The 12,636-nt window shown below is 40.6% G+C and overlaps 1 protein-coding gene across 3 annotated transcripts in view; it reads left to right on the top strand.

The window, feature by feature from the left end:
• The first annotated feature begins 5,667 nt into the window (after positions 1–5,667).
• The window catches only part of LOC118694316 (uncharacterized), a 28,461-nt gene continuing 21,492 nt past the window's right edge, over positions 5,668–12,636 (top strand). Inside the window, exons 1-3 of one of the 3 annotated variants that reach the window (XM_036395347.1) lie at positions 5,668–5,955; positions 6,898–6,966; positions 11,906–11,939. In XM_036395347.1, the coding sequence (XP_036251240.1) occupies positions 5,881–5,955; positions 6,898–6,966; positions 11,906–11,939 (178 nt within the window). In that variant the 5' untranslated portion in view covers positions 5,668–5,880. Of the gene's footprint in view, positions 5,956–6,897; positions 6,967–8,126; positions 11,940–12,636 lie in introns of those variants that run through there. The other 2 variants (XM_036395364.1, XM_054516475.1) reach the window with 2 other exon arrangements.

Raw genomic sequence — 12,636 nt, 5'->3', positions numbered from 1 at the left:
TTAATCTCATAAACCCTTTTTGTATGCAGACATTAATGACCCCTTGGCATTGACCAGTAATTAGGATGAAAGACAGAGCAGTTCTTTAAAATGGTTAGATTTTCTTAGTGGTTGTTGCTGTTTTGGTATTATTCTAAAAAGCAGCACTGAAAAGGAGGGTTTAAGATCTTTTCAGTCGCTGGTGTTTAGCTTTTAGCCTTAATGAACTGGTATTTGTATCCCTTCAGCACAGCCCTAAAGTCTATTTTAGGAGCCTTCCAATGCATTTATTGTAGCAACAATAAAAAATTATTCTTGTAGAAGAAATGCCTAGTCAAATGGTTGCCTAATAGGAGCTTGGAGCATTCAGGCTGAAAGAAATGCCTGACGGATAATAGCATTCAAACTTCCTCAGCCATAAACCCTCCAGAGGTTGAGACAGAATGGATTCATGAATTCCCTGATCTTTGGGGAGGGTATATTTTGGTATGGAAGGTGAGCAGTTCTAAAAGCTGTGAGAAGGTGTCTCCCCCTGGGATGTTACCTGGTCCACATAGAGCAGAGACTATTATCAGTGCTAAAGCTGCTGATTGAGGTCTTGACTTTACTGAGAATGTGACCTGATTTCAGCTGCCAGTGCACAGCTGTTGAGCACCATACAAATGCTAGTCCAACACCATTGAAAGCTACTACTTCTACTGAGAAACAACATGATTTGAGCTAGGGGTAAGCTTGAACAGCAAAAAGAGTGGATTTTCCTGCACTTCCATAGTGACTGAAACTGGGGCACACCTCCACTGAAGGTAACACTCTAAATAATTTACATTGATGTTAAAGTTTTTGAAAATCAAAGTAAAGCTTAGTTTCAAAAGTTCTGAGTGAGGGCAGCACTGTGTGAGTGGTAAGCTTGTTTCAGTTATCCTGGGTTCGGAGATTTAACAAGGGAAGTGAAAGATTAAGGGACTGTACCTAAATTCACCGTAGGAAAGACTAACTTCCTACTCTTTGATTGTAACATATTAATGCAAAGTTTAAGTCTGTGGTTTTCCCACCTTTTATTGGAACAGTCATGTATTCTGAAAGTTCTTACATCTGAGTCTGCTCTGGATGGTATAGGGTAATCTGACATTTGAGCATCAGTCAGTTCAGTAAGACTTTGGGTGCTGATCCTTTGATATGATATTGAGATAGGCATGTGCAATTCTTCTGGAAATCCCTAGGGCTTAACAATACTTAAGAGGCAACAAGCCTGAGGGATAAGATCAGCTTCTGCTGCCTATAAGCTCTCTTAACTCTTTCTGTTGAAGCCATTCTGGAACTTAAATAGGACAGCCTCACCCACCATAGTCATTTCAGGAAACCCATTATTTTGTCATAACAAGGTGTTAGGTTTTAATTAAAATAGTTAAAGCCATCATTTCCCCTGCCTTAGGTAGGGGTAAAAAATTAAAATACTTATTTTCTTTCATTTCAGTGCCACCTAACCAAGAAAACCAGCCTCAGAATGACAGGGATGTAGACAGATTCTATTTTTTCTTGTCTTCTCTGCTCTTTTTCTCTCTTTCTCTCTACTCTCTTAGGGTGTAAGCATTCAAAATGGAAATACTTTTCTTATCATACTGAAACAAAAATCCTAAACCTAAACTAGACTGTAGAAATTTCTCACTAGAACAGGAGTTTCTTTCCTTTGAGTTTCTTCTTTTAAATCCAGCCAAGCCCTATGAGAAATTGTGCATCACAACTGAAACAGGTGCTGTAACATGTAGAGAGCAAGAGATTGTGCAGGTGGCCACGCTCAGGATGTAGTCACAAGGCTTTTATCCACCTGAAGGGGATTCATACATGAGGGCTGCACCCAGTAGCTTATGTTCATAGGCACTACCACCCTGACAAACAGATCTTTGTCATGTTTCAGGGACATCTGGCGTGTTCTTGTCATTACATTTCCCTATCGTGCTATCAGAAATGCCTCTGAACAAAGTCATCAGTGACAGGCTGAAATATATTCTAAACACACAAAGTCCTTTAAAAAAAAACAACCCAAAAGTCTGGAGATCCAAGCACTTGCTTGTGCTTAGGCAAAGATATTCTTTGAGTGGTAGTCTGGAAGGAAAGTAAAAAAGACAAATTTTGGGAAGAGAAAAGATATATTGCCATCAAGGTGTAATTATTGTGTGACTACAGCATTAATTCTTTGCCCACACAAAAGTTCTGTGGTCTGACATCACATCCTCTTTTTTCTTCTGTAGAACTGATTCTGTAACTTTGTAGGCTAAAAATAATTTCTTAGAAAACAAGGATTGAGTAATTTCAATGCTAAGATGCATTTCTCAATCAGGCTGAAAACATCATTCTAGGAGGCATGAAGTGCTCCTGTTCCTTTCCTGGGGCTAGTTTTCCAAGCTGTGGCAAATTCAGTGTGTGCATTAACTCTCTTGCTGCTGGTAATTGTGCAGCTGATGCTCTTACTATGCAGTCCTAAGTTTCTAAAGATTTCTTGATGCAACAGAGCCCAAGGGACAGCTCCAGGTTCATATTTGTACTGATAGAATTATGGTAAACAAAGATGTGGTAGAAGGCACTAGAAAGAACATCAGCTTGGCTAATCTTATTAATTGTATTTCAGCAATTAAAAGGCATTAAAAACAAAATCTGGTGAAGTTCTGGTCTAGAGCTCCTCATTTTGCACCACAGGAGGGTGTGAGCTCTCCCTTCTGAACCTCTTTTTTGTCTTTCCTTTTTTTTTCAGGATTTTGCGCCATATGTATCCTCCCTGTGTTGATTTAAAATGTGAAATAAGGAGAGGCAAGCATAAACTGTTGTAGGTTTTTTTCAAATTTTAATTTTGTCTTTCTTGAAAGAACTTCAAAAAGGCAAAAGTTATCTCAGTTCTCAATGACAGTATTCAGTTTTGTTTCTACTCTCACTATAGCTAAGAAGATTCCTCCTCTGCACGGTCAACAAACTTCCCTCTTCTGAAAGGGTTCTTCTTCACACCCTCTCCCCCCTGAACTCCTTCTTAACAAAACCAAAGAACACTTTCTTCCTTAAAGGCAATTGCCTTTTCTTCCTCTACCTTTTCCACCTTTTTGATTGCATAGGATGGTACATTTTGGTCTCCGTCCTTTCTGTTTTCTGTAGCTTATTTCCACTTTAGGCATACTTCAAAACTTTTGCCAAAAGAACAGTGTTAGGCAGAAGTGCAAACCCTCATTTCTCACCCCTCTTTAATAAGATGGAGGTACTCACTAAATAACAGTTGTATAACCAAAACCAGAAAAAAGGTCACTCTGCTGGTGAAGCATCCTCTCTTGAGGAGTCTGTATTGCCAAGCAACCCCCAGCCACCACCAACAGTTTAGTGCTGCAAAGTATGTACGTAATGCCAAATCCTTTTTTCTTTAGATATGGTCTCTCTTTCAAAAAATCAAGGAACTAATTTTCTCCTTTTTAGCTTCTTTCATTTTTTTCTACATGGGTTTATTCTTTCACTGTGCAACTGCACTTTTAATTAGCAATTTTAATTTTTTTTAATTAGAAGGGTATGGAAGCATTACATAACATGTACAGTGCGGTGTTTTCAATTAGTCCATTTTAGACTTTGAGATTAGAACCATAAATAATGATCAAGTATTTTAATGTGACTCCATGTAAAAGACTGTAAGAGAAATGTCTGGTGCCAATAACATCATCACCAAAGGGGTATAATCTGCCATTACACTCCACTTACAGTCCAGTATTAAAAGTGCCATTCCTGCTTCTCCTGAAGAAACACAGTGGAGAACAAGACTAGCTCTTAGCAATCTGGTCTAGTGGAAGGTGTCCCTGCCCATGGCAGGGGGATTGGAACTGGATAATCTTTAAGATCCCTTCCAACCCAAACCATTCTACAGTTCTATGATTAACAAACAGTTGCATGGAGTTCCAAGAACAGTTTTGGGCTATCTGGCACTCCATGACTTTTTTGGGGAGGGTGTATTTCTGGAGAGAACACTGCAACCACCCCAGCACTATTTGAAAATGTACTACATGATTCAGGTAATGCCTGCACTGGGGCATGTGGCTGAGGCAGGAACGCTGCCCATCTGGGGAAGATAAAGCAGCAGACAGCTGCAGCCCTGGGGAAGCCAACCCAGGGAATTCTGTGGGATCACCTCCAGTAATGTGTGATCCAAGCAGCACCACTGGCTGTGCTGCTCCTTCCACAGGAGTATCATAGGTGGCATGGTGTATTGCTAATATACCTGTAAAAGTCATTGTGGCTGATCCAAACCAGGCAGTGACCTGTGGGTTTGACCTTCTGGCATGTTGTTTGAACCCGGTGCACTTTTCTGTTGTGTTTTGTACTGTCTCCTCAGCCTGCTTTTAGGAGGAACTTCTAAGCGTACTTCTTAAATTATATTTTACATTTATTACCAGGCAGAAGTGTACAGCTGAGACATTTTAAAATAAAATGTTTGCATTTAAATTAAAGCTGCTGCTGCTGTGTGTTTCTTGCCCCTTCCCTGTACTGGGCCCAGTAACCCCCAGCACTCCCTGGCCTCAACTCCTTCCAGCACCCCCTCTGAACTTGTCCCAGCATCTGTGCACCCCTCCCAGTGTTTGCTCTGTGTGAAAAATGTCAATCACTTGTTTTTAAAATTTTAAAAGTTTAATAGTAATAAAATGCTTATAAAAATAGCAATATAATTAGAGTAATAATAATTTGGACAATTTGGATTAGGACAATATGAGACAGCAGAAGCAAAGAGTTCTGGATGTCTGGGTACCTTTTTCTGGGCAACATAAGCCCAAAAAAGGACACACTTTACAGAGGATTAACCCTTAGAAACAACAGCCTGTTGCATATTCATACACCTCATATATGATGCATAAATTCCATTCAAACAAAGGACTCTGGTCAATGTCAGCTTCTTCATCTTAATCCTGACGGCGTCTTCATGACTGAGCGAGGCAGGAAGAAGTTCTTTTCTTCTGATAAGAGCGCAATAAATTCTTTTTCTCTGAAAGATTTAGGTGTCCTGTGGCTGCTATCTGACTGCGAGTCCTTCCTTTAAAAAAAGTATCTTACGTAGCATAGTTTCTATTCTAACATTTTGTTATAACCTAAAACTATACTTAACACACTACTTAAGAAAATTAATACAGCATACCTTTCTAATATAACACATATAATATTCATTTTAATACTTGCGAAAAGCCAATCATAAAATACGCATTTTTCACACTCTGAATAGGTCCCAGTATGCACCCCGAACTTGAAGTGGTCCCAGTATCCATCCTAAACAAGTCCAGGCACCCACCCCGGTCTGAACTGGTTACAGTATCTTCTCTTGGTCTCAGTTGGGCCCAGTATTCCCCTGAACTGGTCCCAGCATCGTCTCCTGGAGCTGCTCCCGGGGTTCCTTCTGGCCTCGCCCGGCGCACTGTCCATCCCGGCCCACTGTCCATCCCGGCCCACTGTCCATCCCGGCCCGCCCCCACCCGTCCCATCCCTGCCCGGCCGCTCCCGGCTCCTCCCTCACGCCAGGGGGAGCCAGGCCGGGCACGGGGGGCGTGGCCTGATCCCGCGGCGCGACTCCGGCTCCCCATTGGCCGAGGCGAGCGGCTGCCCGCCGATGGCCGCGGGCCTGGGGGCGTGGCTGCGGCGCTGACGGAAGTGACGAGCGCCGTGGGGGGCGAGGTGGGCGCGAGCTCCCGGATGCTGTGGGGCAGCGCCGGCAGTGGGAGATGTGCACTGACCCACAGAATAAAACAATAGCGCTCAAATAGCGAAATAATAACCCAGGTCATCCGAACCGAGCGGTCCTCGTCCCCACCTGGTCGCTGTAAAGCACCGCGTGAACAAGAATTGGTTTTTTTTTTTTTTTTTTTTTTTTTTTTTTTTTCCCGGCCGCGTAGGATGAGCGCCGTGCCTGAGGAAGTGAAGGCAGAAGATGGCAAAGCGGAGCCCGAGAAAAAACTCTTTTACTGCGATGTGAGTGGGTGTCTCTGGGGGGTTTTCAGCCCGGGCAGGCTCTGGGAGCCGTGCGGGGGCTGGGGAGCCGGGCCTGGCAGCGAGAGGGGCTCTAACGTGGGGGGTAACGTGGCCGGTGCCTGGGAGAGCTGGGCTCGGTGAATTCCGGCTGTTCTTGAGCTGTCACGGGTGCAGTGAATGGTTCTCAATTGCAGCCTTTCCAATCTCGGCCGGGTGCCTCTGATGGGCGGCCGCAAAGGCTCCTTTATCTCTAAAAGCTGCGGCTCCGGCTCAGAACGCGTTAAATTTGTCAGTCCTGCAGTGTTTTTGTAGCGCTGGATGTTGTTTCTGGCTCGTTCAAGTTCTGCGACAGTACGTAAAGGAAAGACAATACTAGCATGCATTGCTTTCATAAAAGCTAAAGATAATAATACATATTTGTACATCTGTATCGTCTTCTCTTAATTATTGCAATGGTATATGCGTGTCTGTGGATCTTAATGAAATGCATGTGTCTTCCTCCATTGTTTTTCTGCTCCCTTTAACGTAGCTGTGAATGAACAATGAACGGAGCTGCAGTTATCCCAGGGCGTAATTTTGCCTCTGTTCCCTTCTAGTCACTGCACGACCATCCCTTTTTGCTGGCTTTCCAGCTTGGAGAACTTTCGAAAACTAAGAATGCAGAAATTGCTGGTAGCAGAGAAGGGCTCGTAAAGCCTTCTCACCACCAGTAATTTATTTAAACACTTGTTTAAGTATTGTTTGAACAGGTCTGCATACTATTTCTGGACGTTTTAGTGCTAAGCTGCTTTCCTAAAAGTCATGCAAACTGTTTGAGCCAGAGAAGACCTTGAGAATTACACGATTGCTCTGTAGGAACGGATGTATTTCATATTTATAATTCATCAACGGCAGAATATTCGTAGCATAACTGACGATGTGCTTTCAATTTTTCTCTTTCAGGTTTGTAAAATTTACTGTATGTGCGCTATAAGTCTTCAGTCACACTACCGTGGTGCGAAGCATAGGAGGGTAAACTTTTTCCATTTTTAATGTATATGCAAATTTAATCTTAAATCAAGACTTCTGTAAATTCAGTACTTGATTTCACACGGCTTCAAGTGCTTATCTAACTTATTGGTAGATTTGTAACAGTAACTTGCTTGAAATATTCCAAGAAAAAGATGAGGTGGGAATCTCTCAACTCTGCTTTGTGCAGCATGTAACTTGAAGCATCAGCCGTACCTGAAGGTAGATGTGTGCTAATTGTGAAATTAACATTTGAATGACGCGAGAGCCGCAAGTGGTGAAAGAATTCAACTTTGTGTTTTAGGATGCACTTGGTAAAAGTACTGTTCTGTCTTCCAAGTCTAGATAACTCACCTGTACTTTGAAAAAAATGAGCTTCCTCTTTAATTTGATAGTAACACTGATTTCCTGAAGGAGTTATATTAGACTTAACTATCAAGTCTGACACTTGTGTTGCTTTGAAGCATCATAATAGCAGCTCCCTGGTTTAAGCACAAAACAGACAAAGGCATTAAATAATTAGGCACCGTTCCGTGAGGGTGTGTTTAGAGATGAGGCTTTTACAAATGCTGAGTGACCGAACCATTGGCTGTTGATTGGCTGATGATTGTTTAAAATTCCACCACGTTCTCAGTCTGTAAAGATGAGACATAACTCAGTAGTCTGTACTACTTTGCTGCCATCAGATTGTTATTGTGGCACTGAAGAGCCTGCTCTGATGTTTTCTTAATGTAATGGCACTTTATTCTTCCTGGAGCAATAGTGACTAACAGCAAAACTGCCTTTCTCAAGTGATGGCGTGCCCTTTTTTTTATTTTTTGGGAATGAGGGCATCTCCCCATCTCTTTGCTATTGAGACAGATTAATAGTATTCTGTTACCTATTTGCTGATCAATTTAATAGCATTGATTCTTACTTGAATCAGTGGCTCTACTTTCTCCAACCCCTTTTCTATCTCCACAGGATTGAGTCTTCTTGTTCCTCGTTTATCAAGTAGAAGTGTACAGTTGTATTTTGCATGTCCTACCAAATGTTCCTGCTGATGTAAAGAATTCCTTTGATTTTGTGGTTGTTTCTTTTTTTTTTTTTTTCCTTAGCTAACCCTCTTAGCAATCTAATTATTGCTGGTTTTCCCTTCAAAAGTAGGAAACCCAGCATTTATTTTCTTAGAAAATCTGCGTATGGTTTTCCTTCTGTTTCACACTTGGATGTATACTGGGCTAAATCTCCCAGTTTCTTGTGTCAGTGAAGTCTTTGAGCTGAGAGCAAACAGGAGTAGGACAGGTTGAAAACTGGATTTTTATTGGGTGTGGAGTCATGGTCAGTCACACAGCTGCATTGCTGTAGGAGTAACTCTCCAAGCTCATATCATCATTCTTTTCAGTTATCTCCAATTTCTTTCTTTAAATGATGAAATCTGTTGTGTGCTTTGGTGGAAAAAGATGAGAACTCATAAGTTGATTTCAGGGTTTTGTACCACTAGGTTTGGAATAGCTATAAAAGTCCTGAGCCTATATTTCCACTGAAGACAGGGTAGGTGTAGATAGTGAATAGCTCTTTGACTGGAGGAGTTCCTGTTCAAAATAATAGCAAAGGATGTCCTGACAACACAACAAAGTGAAGAGAAGGTAGTAGTTCTTTTCCTAAACCACAGTACTAGCCTGACCAATCCATTAGCCACTTTTTATTATTTCAGTCAGATTGCCTTTTTTATATCAGTTTCCCATTTGCTTTTACAATGGCATTGTTAAAGATACTCTGCTTGTCTGCTGCTGGAAGGTGTTCCAAAATGCAAGAAAAAGCCCTTGGCGGAAGGACAGTCATTAAGAAACAAATGTAAACGTGTGATGCATGTATGAAATTGGCCTGCATTCCCTATAGCTCTTCAGCGTAAAATGTGTTATTTTGAATAGCTGCAGTAGTAAAGCTTGGCTGTCTGACAGGCTTGTGAGAATACTTCAGTTGACCTTCAGTGTACATGGCTATTTTATCTCTTTTTTTTTTCTTTTTTTCCACCTGGATAGTCTGGTTAATCTGGATTTTGAATAGGTACATAAGATACGTATTTAGGTTGTTTCTGCATACCTTTGTTTTATCTCCAATTTTTTCTAGAGCTGTTAGTTCATAAGGCCAGACCCTTGTCAAAAGGGTGCTGATGGCCCAAGGATTGTGTGGCTGGGATGATCACACAAGGCTGTGTGTACCTTGTACATTGAGTGCTGTGTGACCTCTGCACAGTAGCATAATGGTGGGGTCTTGTGGCTTCATTGCACAACAGGTACTAATGGGATGGGAAGTTGTAGAAAGTGCATTAGCCAAAATATTCATAGATGTGTGTATAATTCATGGCTCTGAAAATTGGAGTTGGTTGGTATTGGATTCTTTGAAAAACAAGTTCAATTTAGCTTTAGCCATTATAGTAAAATGTTTTGGAAACAACATTTATATTAGTTTACTAATGCTTTTAATTTAGCTAAGCCTGGGAGAGCAGTGGGGGATATCATGCATGAAGATGGGTTTGTTTGGCCTTTTTGGTTTCTTTCCACAGCTGAGGAAAAATCTAGGTTTTTTGGGACAACAGTCCCCAGATAAAATACACCTGCAGTGTACATACCTGGAATATGGTGGTATGTGATATAATCTATTCTGATTTTGTAAGTATGCTGTAGTTCTATAGCTCAGTTTGCTAGGGAGATCCTAGAGTGGAACATCTTTTTTCCATGTGTTTTGATCAGCCCTTCGCAGGTATGGCATCAGCAGAAGAGCACTGCTTATTTTGTGAACTGTGTTTGGAACACAGATGAAGATTGTTCTGGTTCTATCAAAGATTCAAGTTTCCTGGCCCCCTTCAAGTCTGGAGTTAGATAGGTAGAAATGCCTGCCATGTCCTAGAAAGAGAAAAATCTGTATTCGTGACTCTACAGGCTCTTCAGAAACAAGTAATGTTCAAATCTGTGAAGAGAGCTGTTAGCCTTTGTCTTCATCATTTCAGCGTTCTCATTTCTTCTGTCTCTCACCCCGGATTGTTGCGCATCAGAACCTGTGGTTGAAATGCCTGATGTGCAGGCAACCTTTCTCTCCTTTTTGTGGCAGTAAAATCAACCATTGCTGTTTAAACATTTCAGTCGTACATATTTGTGTTGATACTTGGAATGCTAATGTAGCTAGTTACAGGAAGATTACCTTGCTGATGGATTGTTTATATTTGGTCCCAGAAAGCATGCCATTGGTGTTCTGCAGCATATCTTCTGTTAGTTCTGTTTCTCCACAGAGAAACTTTATTTGTGGAGATTTCTTTTGAGGGGAAAAACCAAACAGAAGACAAACAAACCCCCAGAACTTGATTTGCTTATTATGAGCTTGAAGAATTAAAATAAGTAGAATTTCCATGCCTATCCTTGTATATCTAATTGATATATTTAAAGATGGTATATGTTTAAGAAAAACTAAATTATGTTCATATAATACTTAACTATGCAATTGAAACTGTTCAGTTAAATAACCTGTGAACTTGAATTGTGTAAGCAACTACTTTATGCAGTAGCTCGTACAGACTGCCATATGCCCAGAAGGTTTGAACCCTTAAAACCAGTAGTTTTTGAGTTTTGGCTTCTCAAAGTTAGACACTTTGCCAAAAGTTACTCTAACTTTTCACAGTCTTAGCTCAAAAACAGCTGTTACAATCCCTGAACCAGAAGAGAGAATAAGTTTCTCACCTAATGTGTGAGAATCTTAATTCCTGATCTAGTAGCAGGGATCACAAATAAAATGGACCCTTTAGCTTCAGTTGTAAAACTGCATTTCTGATATTAACAAAAGTAGTAAACCAGGTGCAGTCAAAGTTGATTGTCTGAAAATAGTCAGGAGGAAATTCTCTTTAATCAGCAGCTTACAGTTGCTAATGTTTTCTGTGCTTGTCTGAAAATTTGGTATTAGCAGCTGTTTGTTGTAAAACTGGAGAATGAGTAACAAAAGCACTTGGAACAGCATAACTGTGAGGAACACTGTGTCTGTATTACTAAGCTTATGAAATCCTGTTGAATTTATACAAAACCATCCAGTGCCTGTAGCAATACCAGGACTTAGGTAACTTCCTTATTTTATAGCTGCCACGAAAGTACAGCTACTTGGCTTCTCAGACAATTAACTGTTTTATCAGTCTTGCTTCCTGTTGAATTGCCACACCCCTGTCCAGCATCTCTTCCATGCCACTGAATCTTGAAAATACAGCACTTAACTCCATGGACTGCTCTGGACAGACAGCTGCTGTAGTGGTAGAATGATCACACTATTGTTTCATTCTTGTAAATGACAAGTTTGTGTTTACTTGCCAGAAAATTGTCAAAATGAGTCAGGATTGCTTTAGCTATTAAATGGAAATTTAAATTCTTTTCTTTAGATTCTGCCAAAAAGCAATCATCTGTTCTGGATTCAGCCAGTGAAAGACACTTTTCCTGTTCTTCATGATATAAATGATCTTTCCTGAGATTTGGCTAGCCTTAAGGTTTAACCAAATCCACTCAAAAAATGGTGGGGGAGCTGCTTTCAGTTAGTTTTTCCTTTTGGCGTAAGATTTTTTTTTGTTGTTGTTGGAACTACACCTTCTGAAAACTTAGGAGCTGTAATCATACTTTAGGTTTTCCTGGCATTGTTCAGATGTTTTTCAAGCCATAATCATCCCTTAAAACTTCACTAAATAACAGGGTTTTCTTGAAAGTAACCTTGTGTTAACTGTAAGTACAACTCTGTCGGTACTTCCAGCTTTTGCAGACAATCATAAAGGCTCTAATTTTTCCTGTTTGACAATGGAAATTTTGGCCTGTAATGAAATTCGTCTGCAAAGGCTTCTCTGGAAGTGCTGGATTTTTCTTTCAAATGATGCAGCACATTAATTTATTTTTCTTATTCTATTTTGGGATGACTTGCATCTTCATAATTAAAGCAAGAGAAAGCCATGAGACGCAGGAATCTCTATTGTAAGTATAATACTTTTTTCTTCCAGCCTCCTAGGATAGATATTGCTTGGGCATTTACTGTTTTGTTGCTTTTCTAATAGTTTGGGTATTTGCATTTGCCAATTTACATGTCTCTAACTGTGTTTCTCTTTATATGCTGAACATTCTTCTGAGATTTGTCTAGTGAACTGCTGACAAAGAATTGTTTTAGAGTATGAAACCTTACTTATGCCTTTTCACATACAATTATTTATGTATCTGTCTAGTGGAGGGATGTATAGTCAGTGTTTTAGTTTCTCACCTTCTCAGGCTAAACTGTCTCCTACTTCTCTATCAGCTTGACGCACTCACTGCTGAGTTTCAGTCAGAATGCTGAGAAGCTAAATCAGCAGGCTGACACAACACTGTTGCAGATGCAGCTCTAGCAGTGCTGAAGCTGCTTGGCTGCATCACAGGAATATTCTGCCTCTCTTTATTGTAGTGGACTTTGAGGAGCAAAGATGTATTCAAGGTGAATTCAGTTGTTGGGGTGTCTTCTCCCCAGAAACTGAGAATGTGAATCCAGACTGTCATATGTCAATGAAATTAGAAGTTGTGGTGAAAGGTTGGAAATGTGGTATATACTTTGCTCACAGTGGAAATGAAAATCTTGTTGTAAAGCTACTTATGATGACATACAGGAAGCAGAGGTATAAGCAGATGTGGGAATACTGATAAA

This window comes from Molothrus ater, chromosome 1 (genome assembly GCF_012460135.2).
Source record: "Molothrus ater isolate BHLD 08-10-18 breed brown headed cowbird chromosome 1, BPBGC_Mater_1.1, whole genome shotgun sequence".
Classification (NCBI taxonomy): domain Eukaryota; kingdom Metazoa; phylum Chordata; class Aves; order Passeriformes; family Icteridae; genus Molothrus; species Molothrus ater.
Note: the sequence above shows the minus strand (reverse complement) of the source record. Positions and strands in the feature narration are given on the sequence as shown.